Source organism: Panthera tigris, chromosome B2 (assembly GCF_018350195.1).
Source record: "Panthera tigris isolate Pti1 chromosome B2, P.tigris_Pti1_mat1.1, whole genome shotgun sequence".
Taxonomy (NCBI): domain Eukaryota; kingdom Metazoa; phylum Chordata; class Mammalia; order Carnivora; family Felidae; genus Panthera; species Panthera tigris.
In genome coordinates, this window is record NC_056664.1 from 1,707,645 (window position 1) to 1,731,264 (window position 23,620).

The 23,620-nt window shown below is 41.4% G+C and overlaps 1 protein-coding gene across 3 annotated transcripts; it reads left to right on the forward strand.

The window, feature by feature from the left end:
• ZBED9 (zinc finger BED-type containing 9) lies at positions 1–16,704 on the forward strand. Of its 3 annotated transcripts, none has more exons than XM_042985421.1 (4): positions 1–535; positions 9,703–9,850; positions 11,141–12,636; positions 13,695–16,704. In XM_042985421.1, the coding sequence occupies exons 1-4, from the start codon at positions 116–118 to the stop codon at positions 15,609–15,611; spliced, it is 3,981 nt and encodes a 1,326-aa protein (XP_042841355.1). In that variant the 5' UTR covers positions 1–115; the 3' UTR covers positions 15,612–16,704. The 3 variants fall into 3 exon arrangements, with proteins under 3 accessions (XP_042841355.1, XP_042841356.1, XP_042841357.1); XM_042985422.1 differs by having other exon boundaries at positions 11,141–12,624; XM_042985423.1 differs by lacking the exons at positions 9,703–9,850; positions 11,141–12,636; positions 13,695–16,704 and adding an exon at positions 1,616–1,951.
• Positions 16,705–23,620: the final 6,916 nt, after the last annotated feature.

Genomic DNA, 23,620 nt, shown 5'->3' on the forward strand with positions numbered 1-23,620 from the left:
CGGTCCCCTCTCTGCGCGTCTGTCTTCTGTGTTTGACGGGGCTCCTCCGTGCAGAACTTCCCTGAGGAGCGGGCGGGACGCCCCGCACCTGCCCCGACCGCAGGTGACGTCCGGCATGGCCGCGGCCTGCGCGCGCGTCCCGGCCTCGGCTAGCCCAGCGTCAGAGGCGCACGGGGACATCATCCAAGTGAAGGTTAAGGAGGAAGACCATGTGTGGGATCAGGAATCCTGCCTGCAGGAGACTTGGTGTCACACCAGGGAACTCTGTCGCCAGCGCTTCAGACACTTCTGCTACCAGGAGACGCCTGGACCCCGCGAGGCGCTGCGCCGGCTCCGCGAGCTGTGCCGCCAGTGGCTGAGCCCAGAAACGCACACCAAGGAGCAGATCCTGGAGCTGCTGGTGCTGGAGCAGTTCCTGACCATCCTGCCCGCGGAGCTCCAGGCCTGGGTGCGGGGACAGCACCCGGAGAGCGGGGACGAGGTGGTGACCGTGTTGGAGGATCTGGAGCGGGAGCTGGACGAGCCTGGAGAGCAGGTGAGACATTGGCGGTGCCTCTTCTGGGCAGAAGTTGAGGGCGTGGGTCCAAGCTGGAGTACGTGCCATCAACTCCACACTGGTGGCGGCACATTCCGCTTTGGGGCATTATTAGTTGATCGCCGGTGTAGATGAATAGATTCAGGCTTATGGGATAACAGTGTGCACGTAAGTGACAGCTAATCCACAAAAGTAGATGATGTAACCACATGGGAAACCTTGAGCTATTGCTTATCAGTAGAAAATACACTTTATTTACTGGCTGTGAGATTAAACTCTTCTGATGCCCACTACTTTTACCATATATGAAAACAAATCAGTATCAGGATATAAGGAGCACCTTCTGGGAAAGACAAATAGAGGAGTAGCCACTTACTAGAAATATCAGGAAAAAGGGAATGATGAGATTTGTGTTCCATAATAGGCCCTGTCACTAATTAGCTGTGTAACCTTTGGCGTATCAAACCTTCTCTGGGCTTTAATGTCTTCGTTTGTACAACAAAGAAATTAATTCCATCATTTTCTAGATGGTTTTCAGTACTTGGAGTTGTTGGTATGTGAAACGTATTGAGTTCAGTATTTGGTCTTTCACCCTTACGCTAGAGGTTATTTTTAAGGGAGCATACATGCCTTCTAGGACAGTAATTTTAGAACATTTCGGATATTACCAGTCACATTTCTATAATGATCCTATCCATACATTTATCCGAACTCCTTAAATATGAACATTTTACGTATACAGTCTGATCCATTAAGACATGTTTTTCTGGAATGCAGATCTTTCATATGAGATTGATAAATAAGGAAATGAGTCCATGTAACATTGAAATCGTTCTGGCACAGACGGGAATTTTACCAGCAAGCTGATGTTTGGGGCCGCCAAGTGAGAGCAGCTGAATGCAAGGCGTGTGATTATAGCGGATGCAGCAAACTGTGAAGACGGGCAGCACTGTGCCAAACGCCCGTTTGCCCATTCACCTCCACATCCTTCCTCTTGGCCAGTCTCTGTTTTGGAAATGCTTCTTTGCATGGTTCCCTCCCGACTTTGTGCATTTTTTGTTCAACTTCTTTGTGTTCCAGAAAATGAGCAAGCAGAGGGGTTTACAAGTGCCACAGAAGCAAGCTGGTGATGAAATCTCTGCTAGCGAACATAAAACAACAGCTTTAAGAATTGAAGAAAAGCCCAAAATTACAAAACGCTTTTAAAACATGGAAGCATCTGTGACATTGTGCAACCGGCGTAAAGGAGTCAACGTTGCATGCTGCCAGAGACAGTAGAAGAACTGGGAAGTAGCAGAAAGTTCTGTAGCTGGAACATCTGCCAGCACTACAAAGTTTGTTTGGACGAGGTGTAAGGAGATGGAAAAACCGGAACATTGGTTAAGTGTGTGGATTGAATACCAAACAAAGAAGGAATCAGAGGCATCCTTTCTCAAATAAAGGGAAGTCTTAGCAATATATGAAGACCTTCAGGAAAAAGCTACAAGTGCAGAAGTGTCTTCACTTAGCGGAAGTAGTGGCTGCTTTAGTGACTTCAAGAACGGCCGTGTCTTCCAGTGCTAAGCCCTCTGGTGAACTGTGACTGCGGATAGAAGAAGCTGTACGGTTCTCCCAGGGTTAAGAAATCTGATTGATGAAGAAGGCTATTCCCTGGATCAGATTTTAATTTTGATGAAACCAGGCTGCACTGGAAGCACATTCCCTCAAGGGTCTGTATCTCTAAGGAGGAAACGCACGACACACACGAGGGCTTGAGGCCACGCGAGATCGTGTGATGTGATGCGGGGTGCAAATCCCAGTGGGGATGTAAAGCTGAGGATGAGCTTTGAGAGGAGTCGGAAAGACTGGCCCGCTGTAGTTCTAACAAGAGAGGCTGGATAACAGGCAGATATTTATTGGTCTTCTAGGTGATGTTTTTTTCTACGTGACTTAAAAAGGTAACTGCAGGAGGAAAAAATTATCTTTCAAAAGTCTTAGCATACACCCATCCCTCCTCCAACAGTTGCTACCCTTTCATCAGATACTCAAGTTCTCTTTTCTCTCCTGGTACAACTTCTTTACTCCAGCCCCTTGATTGGGGTGTGATTGCGGCCTTTAAAGCTTATTACTTAAGGAGAACATTCAAGGTGTTTATTGCACCTACAGCGGGTGAAATGCACACACAGTTTTTGCTTTCTGGAGTCAATTGCACATTAAACCTGCCACTGATATTACTGTGGAGGCCTGGCATGATGGTTCAGGTAGGACAGAGGGGGAGCGGACGGCTCACTTCTGTCACCTGAGGTTCAGGTAGGATACAGGGGGAGTGGGCAGAAGATGATGAATGACTGCCATGCAGAGTGCCACAGGGTTGTGCTTCATGCATAAGGTCCCATTTGGAACCATGTAAGCAGCTCCTTTACAAAACAAGGGAAATGTTTAAGCAGCAGAAACTGCATCTGTAAGTCAATTTCAAAGAAGTAAACACACGATTGATGAGCCAGAACCAAATCATGGTTTTCTAAAATCACTGCATGTCTTGGAAGATGTGCAAATGCTTCTCCTCCTGAACTTCTGATGACAGAGTCTCTACTCCTCCTTCCCCTTTCCTGAGCCCACTTTGTGGCACAGTAGCATCACCTCACTGAGGTACAGTGCTATACGGGATGTAATCATCCTTTATAGTATCTTTCTGACTAGGCTTGTATATTACTAGGACCATGGTTTTATTAGCACTCTGGTGACAAAGTTGTGTATATCTGAAGTAGTCTATCCTGTAACTTTATTTCTCCATAAATCCTATCACTTTTGTGTTTAGTTTTGTAGAAAGCATGTATTTTCCTCTTCCCTCCAGCCAGCACACCTCCTCCTTTTGTTTCAAAGAAACAATATAGTTTGGTTTTTTTTTTCCTGCAGATGTGCCTGTTTCTTTAGAATTTTCCTCTTCTACTTTGTTGAGAAATGTGGCCGTTGGTAGGACTTGGTGTTTGGTCAGTTCTGGGTAATGTTCGTATTTGATAGATTTTCATATGACTCAGGGTGAGTCTCCCTACTCTTCCAGAATACTAAGTTTGCATAAATGTTTCTCATTTTTCTTGTTTCTGTGTGATTTCTGGAAGAAGGGGAAATGCCATTGTTGCAGACATGCTTAGCTGCCCTCTCGGAACACAGGCACCCCTGCTTTCAGAAAGTGTGGTTTCTAGCTCTCCACTTTATACCACTTTGTTTTTACAAAAGACCCGCATCAGCACAGTAACCGCTCTTTTTCATAAAAATGAAAACACTCTGTGGATTCTTCAGGTCAGTAAACACAGGAACTAGTGTGGTTCTTTTGTCAAGGCAGCATGGCCTATCTGAACTTACAGAAAGTGGGGATACTGTTCACTCTATGCCCTTTCTGCTTCCAACAGTTTTCACAGGAATGCCCTACTTTTGTGTAGCAGGGGAAACCTATATCCCCCCCACACATACACACACACACTTGCTTCTTCCATAAAAAGTGTTGATTTTGTTCATGTTGGCCATGTACCTACCTACTTTTCCAGCTTTCCTCCTACTGGAGTTGGCTATGCAACACAGGCCTGGCCCGGGAGAAGTAGGCACAGTTTCTGGCAGTTTCTGTGAAAGCTTGTACTTTCCTTGTAAGATGAGGCAGGTGCGTTTATTCTGTCTTTGCCCACCGCCTGTCGTGAACATAGCTGGTGTCCAGCCTGCACAATGGTGGGCACGAGCAAGAACCCCAGGGTGGTGAGGACAGCTGCCCTCCTCACACCTCTTGTCATGTGACAAAAAGAACACCCCCTCCCCCCATTTTTTAAAGCCAATATGAGTTAAGTGTCTAATTGGGAAATATATGCATTTCTAATGACTGTGGCCGCATTATACCACGATTTTACAACCAGAACTTTCGTATTAGAAAATTTTAAAAATCAAATCCAGGAATCATAGAGTGAAAGACAAATGACCATCATAACGGGTTTGAGGTTAATTTCATTTCTGTAATTCGTTACTGCCGCCCGGAGTCACCCTTTAAAGTCCGGTGGTGGACGTCCTTCCGGGACCTGGCGAGTCCCTCCGCTGCATAGACAGAAGGGTGTGCGCGGGCGCGGTGGGGGAGGAGCGGCCGCAGCCGCAGGTCTTCGGGTTCGTGTTTTAGTTGCTGTAAGAGTCTTTGCAGAACTGATAGGATTATTGAACTATAAGCAACAGGTTCCCCTGTCCCCCGGCTGGGATATCGTCTTCACTCCACGACTCTGTTTCTCCCAGTTATGTAAAGATTCGGGCAAATTGAAACGTAGCCTATTTATTATACAAACCAATCTACATAGGATGTCTTTTTTCTTTTAATCCAGATTTTTCTTTTTCTCTTTTCTTATTTTAGAGAGAGCGAGCACAAGTGAGGGAGAGGGACAGAGAGAGGGAGAGAATCTTAAGCAGGTTCCACACCCACCGAGGAGCCCCGGGTGGGACTGATCCCATGATCCTGGGATCCTGACCTGAACTGATATCAAGAGTCAGCTCAACCGACTCAGCCAGCAAGTGCCCCCACATATGATGTCTTATTCTTAAGATCAGAGAAGGGAAGGGGCACCTGGGTGGCTCAGTTGAATAGCCAACTCTTGATCTTGGCTCAGGTCATGACCTCGCGGTACGTGGCTTCAATCCCAGCGTTGGGTACTGTGCTAACAGCTCAGAGCCTGGAGCCTGCTTCAGATTCTGTGTCTCCCTCTCTCTGCCTCTACCCTGCTTGTGCTCTCTTTCTCTCCCAAAAAATAAAGTAAACATTAAATTAAATTAAATTAAATTAATTAATGAAATTTTTTTAAAAAACATGTGAACTTCATTCATACTGTAAGCATGAAAGAATCACTGGAAAAACTTGAAAAGAAGAAAATAGTCTTACTAGATACTAACCTACCGTAAAGCATCTTTAGATGACATCATGGTACTGATACATGAGTAGATGGATCAATAAAGCAATAGAAAGTACAAAAGTAGACCCAAGCACATACGAAAATTGTACAATACATTTGCCATCTCAAATCACCGTAAGGAAAAATGGACTTTTAAATAAATGTTGGGATAGGGGTGCCTGGGTGGCTCAGTCAGTTAAGCATCTGACTTTTGGCTCAGGTCACGATCTCATAGTTCGTGAGTTCAAGCCCTGCATCAGGCTCTGTGCTGACAGCTCAGAGCCTGGAGCCTGCTTCAGATTCTGTGTCTCCCACCCCCCCTTCTCTCTCTGCCCCTCCCCCACTCATGCTTGGTCTCCCTATCTCAAAAATAAATAAATGTTAAAAAAATTAAGTAAATGTTGGGATAAAGGGACATAGCCATTTTGAAAAGGCACATTAAATCTATGCCTCATACCATATATCAGAAACAATAAACTTTAAATGTGTCAGAGATCAATACATAAAATTTTAAATACCCAACTACTAGGATAAAGTGTGAATGACGTATTTTATTATCTGGGTGTACAGAATTACTCCAAACCCAGAAATAATATCAAGAAATTTTTCTTTATGAAACAATTTAAAAATGCAGGACAGAAAACCCACACAGAAATAAAAATGATAAATTTTAGTGAAAATATTTGTAAGATTTATCATAGACAAAAGCTAATCTTTTTGGCAAATGCAATAAAAGTGATCAAGAGACATGAGCAGTTTTCATAAACAGATAAATGAATGACTTTTAACTGTACAAAAAGATGCTCCACTTCAATCATAAAATTGCAAATCAAAACTACATTGAAGTACTTTTTCACCTGTCAGATGGCAAAATTTCAAAAGCTTGGCAACACAGTGTGGTGGCCTGACTGGAAGATAGGTCCTGTCATATGTCGCTGGTACACGTACAAGATGGCACCTTTCCTTTGGGGGTGGGGCAGATTTGGGCACCATCTAACGCCTACTTGTACCCTTTGACCCACCCAGCAATACCCTTTCTGGGAATTTACTTTGAATATACGCATCTACAAAGAAGAGACGACATGGACATAGTTTTTCATTGCAGCTATTTGTAAAAGCAAAATGTTGTAAGCAACCTAAATGCTGATCCATGTACAGTGACTGAATAAACTGTGGCGCATGAATGTAACGTGGGACCATGTACATAAAAATGAAGAGGGTATCTATGAACTGGTATGAGATGACCTCTGGAGAGTATTCTTCTAGCAAGTGAAAAAAGGAAGGTGTGAACTACTATGTATAGTATAGAAAAGTATAGACACATTTGCATTAAATTTGTATATATTATGTATATATGTATATAAGTGCAAATATCGGTGTATATGTATGTATATATGTGTTTTACATATTTTTGCAAAAATAAACTGAGGGTAAACCGTCACCAACAAAAATGGTTTCTTATGGGAGTGAAGGGGGAGTAGAATATAAGCAATATTTCTCTGAATATGTATTTTGATTTTTGGGGGCATCTGGGTGGCTCAGTCGGTTAAGTGTTGGATGCTTGGTTTTGGCTCAGGTCATGATCTTGTGGTTTGTGGGATTGAGCCCCACGTTGCTCTCTGAGCTGATGGCACGGAGCCTGGTTGGGATTCTCTGTCTCCTTCTCTCTCTGCCCCTCCCCTCTCCCAAAATTAATTAATTAATTAAAAAACTTTTTAAAACTGTATGTTTTCATCTTTTGTACCATTTAAATGCTTCAAATATTTTTTTTTTCACTTGGATACTTTATTGGGACTTTTACTTTCCTGTCATAACTTCTGCATTTGGGAATGCTATGGCAATTTTGTATTGTTACAATTTTTCAAAGAAAAGATACATTGGCTTCTAGAGTAAAGATACATGTAGCTTTTTTTTTTTTTCTTTTCTAAATTGGCTTAGAAAAAAGTGTTTTTTTCATGACACTTAACAGAAAGGCAGAAACTTGGGAGTCCCAGTACCAGCTGTTCAGAAATATCTCCTAGAGAAAAAAATTCAAAAGCAATGCTTCAAATACTTAAAAAGCAATGTTAAGGGGCAGCTGGGTGGCTCAGTCAGTTAAGCATCTGACTCCAGCTCAGGTAATGATCTCACAGTCCGTGATTTTGAGCTCTGCGTCGGGCTGTGTACTTACAGCTCAGAGCCTGGAGCCTGTGTCTCCTTCTCTCTCTACCCCTCCCTCGCTCGCTCTCTCTCAAAAATAAAAAATAAAACAAAAACAATTAAAAAATAAGAATAAAAAGCAATGTTAAAGTCAAAGTGATTGAACACAAACAGATGAACTCAACTGTATATCAAATTATTGTTAATAACAGAGCAAAAAAACAATTCAAGTAACTTGAACACAGTACTCTGACTATATGCTCTTAGTGGAATACTTACTGTCTGTGTACATATAAAGCTGCAAAGATATTGATTTCACATAGTAGGTATGTCGTTGGAAATGTGCTACAACACAAAGCATTGTAAATTCTGAAACTGTTCTGTGCTTATTGTAGGTGAGGGCAAATGAGTAAATATATACATCATACTGAACTAAGTTTTTGTTTCACCATGGGAGAAGGTATATATTAAAATGGAATATAGAAAGGTGAAGTAAATCTTACTGTGTTGAAATTGGATTGAATTCATGATATTCTGTAAATATGTTTACCAGCTCTATCCATGAAAGTGCCTGGAGGGGACGAGGCATCATTAACAATGAGCCAACCTCCTACTCAGTCTTTGTTACTAATACTGTTGCTCCAAAATGAATCAAGACTTCTTGGGAAAACCGTTGAAACTAGTCCTGATACAGGGAAAAGACAATGTGGTCATGTGTTTATTTTTCTGGAAAAATGGATGTGACCTAGCAGGGTCATGTTCGCACAATGCAGGAGCCTGATCAAAGGGGCCCCAGGGGCCAGATGGGAGACAGTTGGTGACCAGCATGAGTAAGGAAGGACTAGATTACAAAATAAGTCTATAGTGATATTCAAAATGATAGAAAGCTCTTTATAGGAAATTGCTAGCTAATAAATGTAGAAGAAATTATAAAGGCAGGCAGTAGCCCCCAGTATAAAAATTGATTCAAGCAAAATCATCAGTGAATGCCAAAAACATTGGGGAATAGGCTATTGATGTACATGCATGCTCTTACCCCATTGCTGACTTAGTAATTACAGTGGGAAAATGAGTGGATAGATCTGGTGATCACGGCCTTAACTAACTGATCAAATTTAGCATCATCGATAATGGAATAACTTGATAGCATGTGCCCTGTGACATGACACCATAAGTACACATCACTTACGTAGTATTCTTCCAAAAATTACTCACCAGAATGTCTGTGAGGAAATAAGACAAATCTCTGACACTCTATAGGATAACTGGGTCTGACTTTTCAAAATTGAATGTCATAAAAAAGATTCCTGTCTTTTTTAGATGAGAGGAAGCAGAAGGTATAATGTATAAATATTATGTATAAATATTATTTCATGGACTTAAAACCATAAAATATATTTTGGGGACAGTTAGGGAAATTTAGCTATAAACCATACGTGAGATGGTTAGCGTAAGGAGATGACGTTTTCTTTTTCCCCATGCATAACACTGGGCCGGTTTTCCACACTGACTCTAAAACAACTGTCAGATTCCTTTCTGCGTGCAATAGTCCCTATCAGATAATTTGCATAACCCCCACCCCAAATATTTATTTTTAATTGCTTACACTGAAACCCATTTACAATTTTCTTTTAATTGTCACAACTTAGGATTCCTTTAATGTTTGTGTTGTTATTCCCCAAAACCAAAACCACAGGGATGAGTACCGACTTCTGTCCAATGGAGAGAGTTTCTGTTGCATGGCTCTGCTTTATTAGTCCCAGCATTTTTTTGATATCTCTCCTCATTCTGTTTGGCATTCGTCTTAAGAATTCAGCAAAGGGGCGCCTGGCTGGCTCAGTCAGTTAAGCATCCGACTTCCCCTCAGGTCACGATCTTGCAATTCATGAGTTCAAGTTGAACACGGGCCGGAGCCTGGAGCCTGCTTTGGATTCTGTGTCTCCCTTGCTCTCTGCCCCTCCCCCACTCATGCACGTGCTTTCTCTCTCTCAAAAATAAATAAACATTGACAAGAAAATTCAATGAAGCCTTTTTTCTTCTCACATTCTATTTCTGTACAAGAATGTTCTGAGGTTTGGCTATGCTTTGTGCAGTGATCACCTATATTCATTTCCAGATGTATCGATTTGTCCCCAGGTCCCACAGGACACAAATGGGCCTGAAACTCCTATGGAGGAAATGAGTCCCCTGGATGCGTCACAGGAGTGCCTGGGTACCCAGCTCCCATCTACGGAAGACAGAATGGAATGTGCATCTCCAGAGCCACGCCCACTGCAGGATAATGGTGAGGTCCAGAAGGAGGATGACGTTTGGGAGCGGGAAGGGTCTCCTTGCTGAAAAGCTATGAAATCTCATCCATTGCAACCTTACTGAATTCATCTGAGGGAAGGTCAGCCAGTGTTGGGTGATGCTATTAAAGGAGTTAAGCAGCCAGGTAATAATGTAAGAAATCATTGAATACAAGATTTTTGATGGATATTTTGCAATGGAATTACGTCCCTGTGGATAAATCAGTAGGGATGCTGAGCACTCGTCCGTGTGCCCATTGGTCTGATTTCTAAAGCCTCTGCCCCAGTTTTTGTCACACATGACGTTTAAGACTTGGATTGCTACTCAGAAATTCTACTGGAGAAAATGGAATTTCTGGTCTGTGCCCCTTAGCGTTTCAAGGACTGTTAATAGGACAAGGTGTAGTGGAGGCAAGAACACAGGCTGACTGTTCTGGAGCAACGTCTTTTCCAGAATCTCCAGTATAATCAACCCGTTCTACGTCTTGTGAAGTCCTAACAAGTCCCCAGTTATCCTGCACCTACCAGTACCCTCCTTGCTTCGGGAGCTCGTGTTCTGGTTCTCATGCACATTGCCCTATATTCCTTTCTTCCCCCAAAGTCATCCTGCTTCACCCTCCTTTCCTACTCATGGCTCCATAGCGTGACACAAAATGTATTCGCGTGGAAAGAAGTTCTATCCGTATGGTGGTCTTTTCAGTCGCGTTTCGAGACATTGAAACATAAGCCCCAAATGTTGCTGTAACAGTTAACTTGACTCAATAGGACGAAACATGGTATAGTCTGGGGCTTTTTAAAAAAAGATCTATTACTGGGGCACCTGACTGGCTCAGTCAGTAGAGCACAAAACTCTTTGATCTCGGGATTGTGAGTTCAAGCCCCACGTAGTGTGTAGAGATTACTTAAAAAATAAAGTTTTTAAAAAAATCTATTACTGTATTGCTGAGGCTTTTCTAGCCAAAATAAATCATCTTTTATAGTTAATAAATAAATAATAACATCAATTTGCTTCTTGTTTTACATAAAACAGTACTTTAAGGCTAATCCCAGATACTGCTCTGGAAAGTCACATCTCTTTACTAGATCAGAACTTTTTGTTCCTGGCTTGGGTTCTTCATTTACCTTCTATTTCTCCAAGGCTGAGCTCCCTAACCAAACCTGTGTTCCCCCAACTTGTGTGCCCACGCCTCTGTTTCTACCCCAAGCTCTAGTGACTGCTTGGGCAGTGTATATGCTTCAAACGATATTCCCAAATATTCTAACTGATTTTTTTCTCTATATTTTAGGGTCATTTTTGTGGCTTTCCATGATGTCTCAAAGGGTGGGTGATGATAACCCCAGTAGCTTAGACACTAATGAACCAGAAATGGAACCAGAAAACATGAGAGAGAAGTTCTTCAGGAACTTAGCAGTGTTGCTGGAAAACAAAAGTAATAATACCAAGATATTTTCCAAAGCAAAGTACTGTCAATTAATACGGGAAGTGAAAGAGGCTAAAGCAAAGGCAAGAAAGGAGTCTGTTGACTACCGTCGCTTAGCGAGGTTTGATGTGATCCTTGTGCAAGGAAATGAGAAGCTGATTGAGGCTATAAATGGGGATACAGATAAAGTTCGGTATTACTTACACAGTGAGGAGTTATTTGACATTCTGCACAACACACATCTCAGCATTGGGCATGGAGGACGTACCCGCATGGAAAAGGAGCTACAAGCAAAATACAAAAACATCACAAAAGAAGTTATAATGCTGTACCTGACACTCTGCGGACCATGCCAACAGAAACATTCGAAACTCAAAAAAGTTATAACATCAAAACCAATTAAGGAAGTTAATTCAAGATGCCAGGTGGATCTTATAGACATGCAATTGAATCCTGATGGGGAGTATAAGTTTATTATGCATTATCAAGACCTTCGTACAAAGTTGAGTTTTTTGCGGTCACTAAAATCTAAAAGGCCTAAGGAAGTGGCACATGCTCTTTTAGATATTTTTACAATTATTGGAGCTCCCAGTGTCCTACAATCTGACAATGGGAGGGAATTTTCAAGCCAGATTGTCTATGAACTCAGTAATATTTGGCCAGAGTTGAAAATTGTCCACGGGAAGCCTCAGCCCTGTCAAAGCCAAAGTTCTATGAACCAAACTAATGATGATATCCAAAATAGGATTATCTCCTGGATGCAAACTAACAATTCATCACACTGGGCCGAGTTTTTGTGGTTCATTCAGATGATCCAAAATCAGCCCTATCACAGAGGTATGCAACCAAATCCATTTGAAGGCACATTTAGCTCTGAAGCTAAACCAGGCCTCTGTCATCCTCAGTTAACCGAAGAACTCATTGCCAGCCCAAATCCAGAAAGTGAATTTGAACCAGCTGACAAAGAATTAGAGAATCCACCAGGAGCACAGTATGAAGAAAATGTTGAGACTGGAACCGAGAGTAGCGATATTGAAGAGAATCTTTCTATTACTCCTACGGTGGCCATGAAAAACCCTCCTGAAAGCAGATTAAAATTTTTATCCTGTGTAGTTTGTGAAAGAGAATGCTCAGGTACTAATAGTTGCATGTCACGTGACGGAAGTGTCCATGCAGTCTGCGGGGTGCCCTCCCCACATGGGACTGCGGGCTACCATCACAGAATAACGTGCAGTCTTTGCTACGAGACCACCACAATGAAAAGGAAACATGATGAGATCCAAAGAAGTTTGACTGGTCAACCTTCCAAAATGCTAAAGCCTTCAGAGACACCATTTTCATCAGACAAAGTAGGGGATTGGGTAAGAGTTTGAGTATCTGTTGTAGATGAAAGCAGGGGAAGAGCTTCATTACTCTTCGCTGTGCTCATGATGAGTGAGAATGTTTGGCAGGGTATATGCTAAATAAAGCACAGGGTGGTCAACTTGGGTTTGTTCTCTCCAGAGAAAAGCCCATTACTTCTAATTCCTATCTCCCCCACCCCCCACCACCACCCTTTTATCAGGTTGGAAGTTATAACCTTGAATGCTGCTTTATTTTTTGTGTGGGGTGATGACAGTCTCACTCTGTCCTGGTGTGAGAAATTCCTTGGGGGGATAAGGAAGCTAAGATCTAGGGGGTAAGTGGTGTGTGTGAGGGTGTGTTTCTACGGGAGGATGAACATGGGAAAAGCTGAACTTAGTGTTACTTTGGGTGGGGAGCTGAGCCAAGAAAGGGCATCTTGGGTCAAGTGAAGTAATCAGGAAGGACAAGAGATGACAAGTTGGATTGCGAGATACGGGTTTGTGTTGAGAAAAAGTTCAGTTTTCGGATATAAATGGAGAACATGAGATAAGGCCAAAGAGCTTTATTTTAAATCCGTAGGTTTTATAGAGTTAATGTGTGTTCAGCGTTGAGTTTTGAAACATGGGGGCTACACCTGATTTGGGCCAGTGGTACTGGAGTGTGATCTTCGGATCAGCGCTGGTCTGCAAACTTTATACCAGTCCACAGTGGGGCAAGTGTACTAATCAAGAGTATTTAGAAACTAGCCACAATTTGACATTGCCGTAGTGCCCAGCACGTGATTACTGCACTTGCGTTTCCGAGTAGAATGCTGGCAGGTATGGATGTTGACTCCTAGGGCAAGTCGTGTGCTGGCATTGTATAGCACTCAAGCACAGTTACAGTGCGTGATATTTTATGGCTAGTTTGTCTGCTGTAACTCAGAAAAAAATGTAAGCATTTATTTATCTTTATAACTTCATTTTAAAACCATTTTTAAATTTTTAATCAAACCTAGTTTTTAATTTGTTTAACATTATTAGACAAAGGAGGAAAGTAACATTTGTGTTTATTTATTTTTAATCCTGATTTTCAGATGGCAAAACGAGCTTCACTGGACTTGTTTGTCAAGAAAAAACATAGCCTTTCTGAATCTGGGGGCAGGAGTAGAAGAAACGGTAAAGGTGGAAGTCAGCCTGAGGAAGTGAAAGGCAGAAGAGTTCACACAGGTTTCACCCGGAAATATGACCCCTCGTACATTGAGTTTGGGTTTATAGCTGTAATTGATGGTGAGGTGCTGAAACCACAGTGTATTATTTGTGGAGATATCCTGGCTAATGAAGCAATGAAACCATCAAAACTTAAGCGGCATTTATATTCAAAACATAAAGAAATGAGTTCACAACCAAAAGAATTCTTTGAGAGGAAGAGTAGTGAATTAAAGAGCCCATCAAAGCAGGTGCTCAGTGTTTCTCACATAAACATTAGCGCCCTGCGGGCTTCCTACAAGGTGGCGCTGCCTGTGGCCAAGTCCAAGACGCCGTACACGATTGCGGAGACCCTGGTGAAAGACTGCATCAAGGAGGTCTGCCTGGAGATGCTGGGAGAGTCGGCTGCCAAGAAGGTGGCTCAGGTGCCCCTGTCCAATGACACCATCGCCCGGCGCATTCAGGAGCTGGCCAGTGACATGGAAGACCAGCTCATAGAGCAAATAAAAGAAGCAAAGTACTTCTCGCTGCAGCTGGACGAGTGCAGAGATATCGCTAACATGATTGTTCTCTTGGTGTACGTGCGGTTTGAACACGATGATGACATAAAGGAAGAATTCTTCTTTTCAGCCTCTTTGCCAACAAACACAACTAGCTCAGAACTGTGTGAAGCTGTGAAGAATTATGTCGTCAACAAGTGTGGTCTGGAACTTCAGTTTTGTGTAGGCCTGTGTTCTGATGGTGCGGCTTCGATGACAGGGAGACGGTCTGAGGTGGTGGCCCAGATTAAGGAACTTGCGCCGGAGTGTAAAATAACACATTGCTTCATTCATCGAGAGGGTCTGGCCATGAAAAAGATATCAGCTGAACTAAATAGTGTGCTTACTGACACAGTAAAAATTGTGAATTATGTAAAATCTAATGCATTAAATTCGAGATTGTTCTCTTTGTTGTGCGACAATATGGAAGCAGATCACAAGCAGTTGTTACTGCACGCGGAGATGCGGTGGTTATCACGGGGGAAAGTTCTATCAAGAATGTTCGAAATACGAAACGAACTCTTAGTGTTTCTGCAAAGCAAGAAGCCAGTTTGGTCCCAACTTTTCAAAGACGTGAATTGGACAGCCAGACTTGCTTATTTATCTGATATCTTCAGTATTTTTAATGATCTTAACGTTTCCATGCAAGGGAAGAATGCAACATGTTTTTCAATGGCTGATAAGATTGAAGGACAAAAACAAAAGTTAGAAGCTTGGAGAAACAGAGTTTCTGTGAATTGTTATGACATGTTCCATAATTTAACAACAATTATCCATGAAGTAGGTAATGACCTTGATATTGTCTATCTGCGAAAAGTTATCAATGAACATCTTACAAATTTGTTAGATTGTTTTGAATTGTATTTTCCATCGAAAGAAGATCCACGCATAGGGAACTCATGGATCCAAAATCCATTCCTCTCATCAAAAGATAACTTAAATTTAACTGTCACCCTGCAGGATAACTTGTTGAAGCTGGCTGCTGATGAAGGACTGAAAATGAATTTTGAAAATACAGCATCACTTCCTTCATTTTGGATAAAAGTTAAAAATGAGTATCCTGAGCTTGCTGAGGTTGCTTTAAAATCCCTTCTTCTGTTCCCCTCAACGTCCCTGTGCGAGACCGGGTTCTCGACTTTAAGTGTCATTAAGACAAAGCACAGAAACAGTTTGAATATACATTATCCCCTGAGAGTAGCATTGTCATCCATCCAGCCCAGGTTAGACAAACTAACAAGCAAGAAGCAAGCTCACTTATCACATTAAAAACTTAAAGGTATTCAGTCAAAGTGTGCATATACGCATTACGGAATACGAAAGTTATTAAAATAGCAATTCTCTATATAAATTGTATGTACACTTTCAGTTACGTGTACAGTTTTTATAATTCTTGATATATTTCTTATATTTATTAAAATGTAATTTTAAATCTGTTGTTTCTAATATTAAAAATTTTGGTCTTGTATTTTGTATGTCTTTGTTATTGTTGTGTTTCATCAGGATATGAAGATTGTAGGACGACTTCTGGATGGCAGTGATTTCTCTGAAGTGGCAGATTAGATCAGTGAGGGGAAGTGAACTTAAGGCTGGAATTGGAATCTGAGTGTCCTGGGTGGTCAGGTGGGAAGCTAATGTTAGGTTTCCTTTGTTGCTGCATGTTTACACACAGTGTTTACGTGGTGAGGACAGGGAAACACCTATCATAGTGTCATAGTGATGAGTTTAGGTCAGGTACAGACTTTTAGATTTTGCTTGAGCCGATTGCTGTTCAGGTTCTCTGGGACAGAGCCAGGAATGACGAGCTCTTCAGGTAGATTTATAACCTCTACGGTGCAGAGATGATTCAGAAAAATGGCACACATATCTGCTCTCCTGCCTGCACTCACTCGGAATTATGGAAAACAGACTGTTAGCACATGGCAGTTTCTTTAGGGTAAAAACATGCCAAGATCCTTGAGGAAAATGAGTCTTTTCCTAGACAGAAAAGCAACATAACAGTAAGTGCTTATTTTCAAAGAAATGTAACATTGAAAGTTGAAGACGGGAAAGAGATGTAGTCATACGAAATGTCACTAATATTTTATTGATTAAAAAGTTTCATTGGAATGGATCCCAAAAATGTTAGAAAGCGGAGGAAACATTTTTCACATTCAATTCTGAACCTTTAGTAGGATTATATTTTATTGTGCATGTTTGATAAAATCTTACAGCTTCTCAAAAAAAGTGGTATTGGTGGATAGATATACGCAACAATGGTTTAATTTCTTCCACCTACATTTTATGTGTCCTGTCTCCTATCTGACTATATTTTGGAACTAAGGGACTTACATTTAAAAAATTTTACCATTTGTTTTATTGATTGAATAAAGTATTGTGCTTCCAATTTTCAAAATTAAAAAGCAATATATGTGTGGTGATTTTATATTTATTTCTATAAATAGCTCAAGTGTCTGGGAGAAAATAAACTGATGGACATAAAGAATACAGTTTAAAAGAGAACTAAGTCCTCTTACTTTATCTGTAAGAAATATAAAGTAGTAGATATTTGAGAACAGAATTAGAATCATCTGGGCAGAATTTTTGGTGTGAATTTTGGCCTTCTTGGATATTTTCTTTACTGGCTGCCTGTTTCTCCTGCAAATGATATGCTACCAGGAGGCTGGATTGCTTTACCTGTACCTTTTTCACATTTTGGGAAATTTGACTTTCTTCTGTTTCCTCCTCCCTGTGTGTTTTATTATCTTACTGTACATTTTTTTTTCAATTCAACAGCTTTATTGAGGTACAGTTTACATGCAATCTTAACATGAATTGGGTGACTAGTGACTGTAAGTCATGTGATGTTTTTCTTCCTATTTTCTGCTTGTTGTGCAGTGAGTTCACATGTCTGTAGACATGCCAGGAAGCACCTGCTTTGATTTTGCCAGGAAGTCACTTGTAAGTGATCCTTCAGGACGAAGGGCCTTGCATTTCACTCCCAGATTGGGCGTCGGGTTAGGCCGAGGATGTGCTCATGGGCCCTGTGGCTGCCTGAGCAGGAGGAAGAGGTTGGAGAGCGGTGGTTATTCCTGCAGATCAGCTCACGATCCCACACTTTGGAGTGACAAAGGGATGCAAGTTCCCTGTGGGTCGGCTGACACCAAAGAGTGGAAGTCTGAGCCCTCAGCTAGTGTCCCGCTCAGGACAGTGGTCCTGCAGCGGGAGAGCCCTCCAGCAAAGGCTGATGACATTTACAGCTGCTGGGGGTTGAAAGAGGTGAAAGAAGTTAAGCTGAAGGTCGATTCTCTTTCTGTACATATATTTGTGGGCAAGGCCCCCCGCAAATGCCCTGAAAAATATCTCCCGTGATCCCATGAGAAAGCTAGAATTCCAGGGTCTAATCAGAGAGCAGGTTACCAGTTGACTCTGTGTGTGTGTGTGTGTGTGTGTGTGTGTGTGTACATACTTTGACATCTTTCCACGAACCTGGCCTCCTAGCAAGGTTTATTGCCATGAGTAGGGCTGAGTTTGGGGGAAGCAGCAGGTCAGAAGAGGGATATGCAGTTGGAGGCTTTGCAGAATTTATGCCCCGATTCAGAGGACCTCCTCCCCATCAGCCCTGGTGGTGACAAGCCCGAAAAAGAAGGAAGTGAGGAAGAAACCCAGGGCAGGGCTTTGTGCAGGGGGGAGGAGGAGGGAGGGAGAAACTGACTGGTATTAGTGATGCAGTGTGGCCCTGGGCCTCCCTCCTGGGCTGGCCGGCTCCCAGGATTTTTCAGACACTGAGAAGGATTGAGTCGGGTTGGGAGGCGCCGGGCTCTGTGGTGTTGCTGTGTCCCTCCTGCAGGGGGTCCGCTAGGACCCTGCAGACTGGATGAGGAAACCAGCCCAGTTTGTACCCTTCCTGGGCACTCCTAAGTAATAACTTCCAGAATGTCTTTCCTGGTTTCACACCAAGAGAGAAAGATTATTGTGAAAACTCCAAACACCATAGAATTAGGCATTATTATGATGAAATAAAACATGCATTTACTGGCTCAAAGAACATGCTATGTGTTTTATATTCTGCTATACTTGTGTTACACTGAATACAACCAATTATTACTATTATTTATTATTGATACAATTATGGTTTTAATTAATTAAACCTTGGGTTCATTAAAAAACGTAAAAAGGAAAGAGCATGAGGCTGTTGTGGACTGTATGATTTTTAGGAGTGTGATTGTGATGTGCTTTATCTTAGTAAACACAAGTTAATTTCTGACTGAAATCTCTTTTACATCTTTGGGAGGGAAATTTTTTCCAAATTACCATTTCCCATCTGAAAGATCTGTCATAGTTAACTCGAGGAACCAAGAGTGAACTCTGGGCAGAGCACAAGGGCGTGTGGGGTGCTATCGGTCAGGAAGGAGGCCGGAGGTGAGGAGGCCGCAGAACTGAAGCCGGTTCTCGAGGATAAACCCAGGTAAGGAGCATAGCCTTCATCCGGGAGACACTGGGAAGCACTGAAGGGATCATAAATAGAAGGTGACCCGAATTACAGTTCAGCAAGATTTCTGTGCCTACAACATGGGAAGTAAAGTGCAGACTGAGAGGCAAGGAGGCCATGAGGCCTGTGTGATCGATCCTGGAGACAGTGGTGTGGATGGGGACATGTCACTAAGGAGAAAAGCAAGGGGACATATTGAAAGGCTTGGTGTTACAAAGGTGCCAGTTTACAGTCCTACTGAATATGCCAGTGCAGGTGTTATGCAATATAACAAGTATCTGTATACACAAGAGCTAAGCGTCAGACTGGCTAAGAACATTAAAATTCGTTATAAAGCTATAGTGTGTGAGACATGGTAGTATGAAGACAGAGACAGACAAATAAACCACTGCGGTGTAACAGGGATCCCAGAAGCAATCCCACCAACATAGGGAAACCTGATACAACAGGACTGTTCCCGCTCAGTGGAGAAAAGAAAAAAATGACTATCCATTTGGGAGCATATGGAATTGGACCCCTGCATTCTAAATGCATTAGAGACTTAAATGTGAAACACAAAGCTGTAAAACTTTGTAAATAAGTTATTATTCAGTACGTTTGAAGATGTCCACGCCCTGAAGTCTTACCACGTCCACCGTCGGTTATGTGTCGAGCCCTGGAGGAGCCGTGCATCTGAATGGTTATGACATCAGAGTGTATAAGAGCCCAAGTGGGAAACAACCCAAATGTCCATTCACAGAATACAATGTACTATGTTACTCAACAGCTAAATTACAGTAGTAAAATCACATCATCACTGAGAGAATTTGGGAGATGTGATGAAATATATATATATATATGTCAAAATCCATCAAAATTATGTAATTAAAATGGGTGCGTTTTATTGTATGTATGGTATACCTCAATAAAGTTTACTTGAAAAGGCAAGTGACCTGGGGCGCCTGGGTGGCTTAGTCAGTTGAGTGTCTGACTCTTGATCTCAGCTCAGGTCTTGATCTCAGGGTCTTGAGTTCAAGCACCACATTGGGTTCTATGCTGAGCATGAAACCTACTCATGTGTGGAATTTAAGAAACAAAACAGATAAGCTTGGGGGAAGGGAAGGAAAAATAAGATACAAACAGGGAGGCAGACTGTTAGCAGCGAGGCTCTTAAGTACAGAGAACAAACTGAGGGTTGCTGGGGGGTGGGGGGGCGGGGCTAGATGGGTGATGGGCATTGAGGAGGGCACTTGTAGGGATGAGCGCTGAGTGTCGTATGTAAGTGATGAATCACTGAGTTCTACTTCTGAAGCCAAGACCACACTGTGTGTTAACTAACTTGGATTTAAATTAAAACAAAACAAAACAAGTGGCTTATAATTACACACATCAACATGGGTTAAATTTAGAACATAATATTGAAAGAGAAAACAAAGTTGCAGAAGAATACTGAAGTATTGTTCCATTTATGTCAAAAAAAGCTTCATGATGTTTTTTAAAATATGAAAACCTCAACAGCACAAATGAGAGATATGAGGTGGTAAAAATGTAAAGAAAAGAGAACGCTACAAAATAAGAAAACAGAGTTTCTGTCGGAGGTGCCATGTGTCGGGTGGGGGAAGGAGGAGGGCAGGGGCTCAAGGAGGACCATTTTGGTCATGATTTGTTTCTCAACATGGGTGGTGAATAAAACAGTGTTCAACATACTGTTTTTTTTTTTAAATACCTTGTATTGAGTTATAAATATTCTTTGATATGTTTTCAAAGTTTAAGGTACAAAATAGTTGCTGGAATGTAAATCTGACAAAAGTGATGCTGAAGACAGGATGAAAAGATTTTAAAAAGGAAAATTATGAAAGAACTGACATTATGAAGGAAAGACTGAGAATCTCCAACATCTATTTATAAGAGAATAGAGAAGGGGCAGTGAGGGATCTTTGAAGAAATGAAGCACAAGAATATTCTAGATTTGAGAACGGCCTGAGCCCTCAAAATCAAGCTACAAAACAGCCCAAAGCCAGATAAATAAAACTAAATTTATACATAGATCCATCATAATGGGAAAAATATATTAAAAGCAATGAGGGACTTAAAAATAACAAATAAATAAAATTGACTTACAGTAGGTTTTTCGACAGCCATGACAGAAGCCAGAAAATGTTGAAAAACGTTTTCAAAGAGCTGAAAAAAATAACTGTCAAACTAAGATAGATGCAAGCCACTAGTCACTGTGGTGTTCAAGAATGAGAGAGGATTACCAAAAAAAAAAAAAAAAGAATGAGAGAGGAGTACAAACATTTTCACAAATGTCAGGAGAGACACGATACCAACAAACTTTCAGTTAAAAAAAAAAAAGCTGTTAAAGACATAAGTAAGAAAGAATAAAATTTAACCATGAAGGAAAATCTAAGCTCAACAAGGAATAAGCAAAGAAAAGAATAAACATCTGGGAAATCTACATAAACATTTACTGTAAGATAATATTAGCAAGAATGTGAACTTATTAGGGTTAAAACGCCAAGAAGGAACTTGAAATGCTAAATAACAGGTAAGTTGGGCAGAGCAGAGTGCTGAGAATTGTTTTTTAACATATATAAGGAACAGACCGAGTTTGCTTTAACTTCTGTCCAACAAATACAATTTCCTACAGACGAGATATTTCAATGAAAGTCCTAAGTCCTAATGGCAATTACTATTAAAATCTTTGAATTTGATAGGAGAGCTTCTTGTTCATCTGAGCAAATAAACTAGCAAGAAATTCAAATTCATAACTCCATTATGATGGAGATATGCATGTATCTAACCTAGTCTGACTGTAACCCATCTATAAGTGTTTTCTGTACTTGTGTAGTAACTGGCACGTTAATATACCCAATCTTTCTTCACAACAGGGAATAGCGACTTTATCTTATCAATAGCACTGAGTCAACCCTCACCCTTTCTTTCTGAGATTTCTGTTTCGTTACAAATAACTCCTACTGATCTCTCTGACTTTGCCCTCACTCCTGTTCAGTCCATTCTCAACAGCCAGAGAGATATTCTGAAAGTGTAGATTAAATTATATCACTCTGCTCAACACCCTCCCGTGTTTCCCATCTCATTCCAAATAAAACACAAAGCTTACAGCAGCTTGGACTGCCTTATACAATCCACCCCTGTCTGCCCTGGTTTCCTATTCTCTCCTTATAAATTTTTCTGTTTCCCACTAGAATATGGTAGCCATGAGTGGATTTTTTTAACGTTTATTTAGAGAGGGAGAGAGAGCAGGGAAGTGACAGAGAGGGAGACACAGAATCTGAAGCAGGCTATCAGCCTAGCTCAGTCAAGCTATCAGCACAGAGCCCGACATGGGGCTCGAACTCAAGAGGTCATGACCTGAGCCAGAGTCAGACACTCAACCCAATGAGCCACCCAGTCACCCCGAGAGTGGGGTTTTTAATCTATTTTGTTTATTGCTATATCCCCATGACCTAGAAAAATACCTAGCACATGGTATTGTTCAATAAATATTTGGTGAATAAATGAACACATAGATGTCAATTTAGGGACTCAGGATTGTATTAATACTTTGCATTGTAACAAATGCTAATATTCTACTTATGATAATTTGCCTTATATTTTTCATGCACAAATTGCCTTCATAAGTCAAGGGAAGATTGTATCGTAAAAATGATGTTTCAAAAGAGGAAGCAACAATTACCTCTGGGATAGGAAGCTAATACTTTGGAACAAATGAAGACCTTTATTTTAGTACTTTCACCAAAATATAAATCCCAGATATATTATTGTTTAAATGTACTTTTTAAATGTTAGGATACATTTAGATGATAATTATGTAAATAGTGGGAGGGAAAGTCATCAAAGAATGACTCCCAGGAAAGTTACTATAAAGAAGCAAGCATTGGATTTAACCCATTGAAAATTTATAGTTCTATGTTGAAACAAGTATTAATAAATATAAAAAAATTAGTAATTGGGAAAACATTTTGAATACATAGTACATAGATACACTTGCTCTATTATATGTTTGATGGTGATCTTTTGAATAAATAAGAAAAGTGTTGAACAGAGTAAAAGAAAAAAGAAATGGGTCAAGGACCCAGCGGCTTAAAGTAAGACATTTGCTCCTCACAGGTCTGTTGTTTGGCTCCGTTCTGCTGGGCTCAGCTGGGGTTGGCGGGGCTTTTGCTGTGTTATGTCTATGTCTCCACGTGTCTTCTCATTCCAGACCAGCAGCCACCACGTATGCCCTTCTGCTGGTATGATGCAGATGGGCTGGAGAGCTTGGCCATGACTTTGAAAGCCCAGCTCAGAACCACACAACCCCCTTCCACCCACATCCACTGGTCAAATCAAGTCCTATTGCTAAACCCAGTGTCAGTGGATTGGGAAAGTATACCTCCTTTTTAGGAAGGACACAGCAAGGGCAAAAAAACAAAAACATAAAAAAAAAAAAAAAACCAGAATATTCAGCTAAAAGTCTTTTAAATCATAAACACATTTTTTTTAATGTAGCAAGATAAAGTGGCCTCAGGATTATTTCAATAACCCAGAAATGTGGTCAGGGAGCCAGGTTTTCTGTGTTCTGTCCTTTCCTGTCTGTTGGTCTTTGTCCTGATGTTGTCAGAGGTCACAGCTGGCTTTCCCAGCTCACTCGCAGAAAAACAGCTAAGTAGGAAAGAACCTTCTCTGGAAACTCTTTCACCAGTAAGAAAAAGTCTTTTCCACAACCTCCAGTGGTTTCCCCTTCAACTAAACAGCGTAATTGGGTCACATAACTACCCTACCCATCTCTTTACTTAAGGGGAAGAGGATTGCCATGGCTGCC

Bases quoted from the DNA above. Each gene is read 5' to 3' on its own strand.
- ZBED9 (XM_042985421.1), top strand. From the start codon at position 116: ATGGCCGCGGCCTGCGCGCGCGTCCCGGCCTCGGCTAGCCCAGCGTCA. The intron at 9,851-11,140 runs GTGAGGTCCAGA...TCTATATTTTAG, and splicing joins ACGCCCACTGCAGGATAATG to GGTCATTTTTGTGGCTTTCC. The intron at 12,637-13,694 runs GTAAGAGTTTGA...CCTGATTTTCAG, and splicing joins CAGACAAAGTAGGGGATTGG to ATGGCAAAACGAGCTTCACT.